This window comes from Miniopterus schreibersii, assembly GCF_964146895.1.
Source record: "Miniopterus schreibersii genome assembly, chromosome: 9".
Taxonomy (NCBI): domain Eukaryota; kingdom Metazoa; phylum Chordata; class Mammalia; order Chiroptera; family Miniopteridae; genus Miniopterus; species Miniopterus schreibersii.
The window spans coordinates 6419757-6421560 of NC_138118.1; the positions used below are offsets into that span (position 1 = coordinate 6419757).

The window sequence follows — 1804 nt, forward strand, 5'->3', positions numbered from 1 at the left end:
CGCAGGAAGACCTGCCGCCTGTTTCTGGACAAGTTAACAAGACACGTCATGGGGAGGGGGCTGAGCATGGACGTGAACCCCACCCTTCTCTGTACCCACTACCCCCTCCCACCCTCTAACTCCGCCAGCAGGGCCAAAGGGGTGGCGCCCCACACGCTCCCCTTCCCGCGTTTCTCTCCCACAGGTGCCCCTGGGCGGCCGCGCATGGGCTGCCCGGGCAATGCCACCGTGCCCTGCGGCTTTGTCCTTCAGGGCTTCTCCGAGTTCCCGCACCTGAGGCCCGCGCTCTTCCTGCTGCTGCTGGCCGGGCACCTGGCCACCCTCGGCGGGAACCTGCTCATCCTGGTGGCCGTGGCCCGCGTGCCCAGCCGGCCGCCCATGCTGCTCTTCCTGTGCCAGCTGTCAGCCATCGAGCTGTGCTACACGCTGGTGGTGGTGCCCCGCTCCCTGGCCGACCTGGCCGCCCCCGGCGGGGACAGGGGCAGGCCCATCTCTTTCCTGGGCTGCGCTGTCCAGATGCAGCTGTTCGTGGCGCTGGGCGGGGCCGAGTGCTTCCTGCTGGCCGCCATGGCCTATGACCGCTACGTGGCCATCTGCCACCCTCTGCGCTACGCCGCCCTGGTCACCCCCGGCCTGTGCGCGCGGCTGGCCCTGGCCTGCTGCCTCGGGGGGCTCACGGTGTCCGTGGGGCTCACGGCGGCGGTCTTCCGCCTGCCCTTCTGCGGCCCCCGCCTGCTGGTGCACTTCTTCTGCGACATCACGGCGCTGCTGCACCTGGCCTGCACCCGGGGCTACGCGGACGAGCTGCCCCTGCTGGGCGCCTGCCTGGCGCTGCTGCTGCTGCCCGCCGCGCTCATCCTGGCCTCCTACTGCGCCGTGGCCGCCGCCCTGCGCCGCCTGCGCTCCCCCGGGGGCCGGCGCAAGGCCGCCTCCACCTGCGCCTCGCACCTGGCCGTCACCTGCCTGCACTATGGCTGCGCCACCTTCATGTACGTGCGGCCCAAGGCCAGCTACTCCCCGCGGCGGGACCGCGCGCTGGCGCTCGTCTACACCAACGCCACGCCGCTGCTCTACCCGCTCATCTACAGCCTGCGCAACTGCGAGGTCACCGCGGCCATCCGCAGGGTGCTGGGGCGGGGGCCGGACGCGGGCTCAGAGCCCTGACAGCAGGCAGGGCCGGCTCCGCTCCCTGAAGTTTCAGCAGGTGGCCTCTGCCTCGGGAATGCCACCAGGGGGGCTCAGGGACGTCCAGGAGTCGGCAAACGGTTACAAACTGTGTAAGTACCACAGGGGACTAGATAAATTATGATTCCCCCCATGATGGAATCCTGTGCAGCTGCCCAGAGGAGGACGGGGGGGAAAGGGGAGAGGGAGGCGGGTCTGTGACAGGCCTGGAACCATCTCTCGTCTACGTTGCTAAGTGAAAAGAAAGGCGCACCGTGCCGTGTATCAAGGAGTCATCCCTGAGCCTGGCCTGGTCCCTGTTATTTCCACCCCTGGAAGGCTCCTGCCTGAGGTCCTCGGAGGCTGGCTCCTGGTCATTCGGCGGCTGTCTCGTCCCCAGGATCGACGCCTCGTGGAACAGAGGCCCGCAGGGGTCACCCTACGTAGCACCACCTCTCCGCCGCCTCTCACGCCATCATGCTTTCATGGCCAAGCATCGCTCGTCGTTGGACATGATCTGACACTTTTTGATGTTTGAATTGCCTGTTCCTCCCAACAGAATGTAACCTCTGTGAGATCTGCCTGCGACATCCCCTGTTGCCGAGCAGCGTCCGGCACATAGCAGCGGCCTAGAGTCGTG

At 67.5% G+C, this 1804-nt stretch overlaps 1 protein-coding gene across 1 annotated transcript; it reads left to right on the plus strand.

Annotated features, from left to right (window-relative positions):
- Positions 1-204: 204 nt before the first annotated feature.
- Positions 205-1164, plus strand: LOC308562024 (olfactory receptor 10AC1-like; the record flags this gene model as incomplete). The annotated part of the gene is made up of 1 exon (XM_081147710.1): positions 205-1164. One exon carries the CDS (start codon positions 205-207, stop codon positions 1162-1164), a length of 960 nt encoding a protein of 319 aa, XP_081003836.1.
- Between the last annotated feature and the right edge of the window lie 640 nt (positions 1165-1804).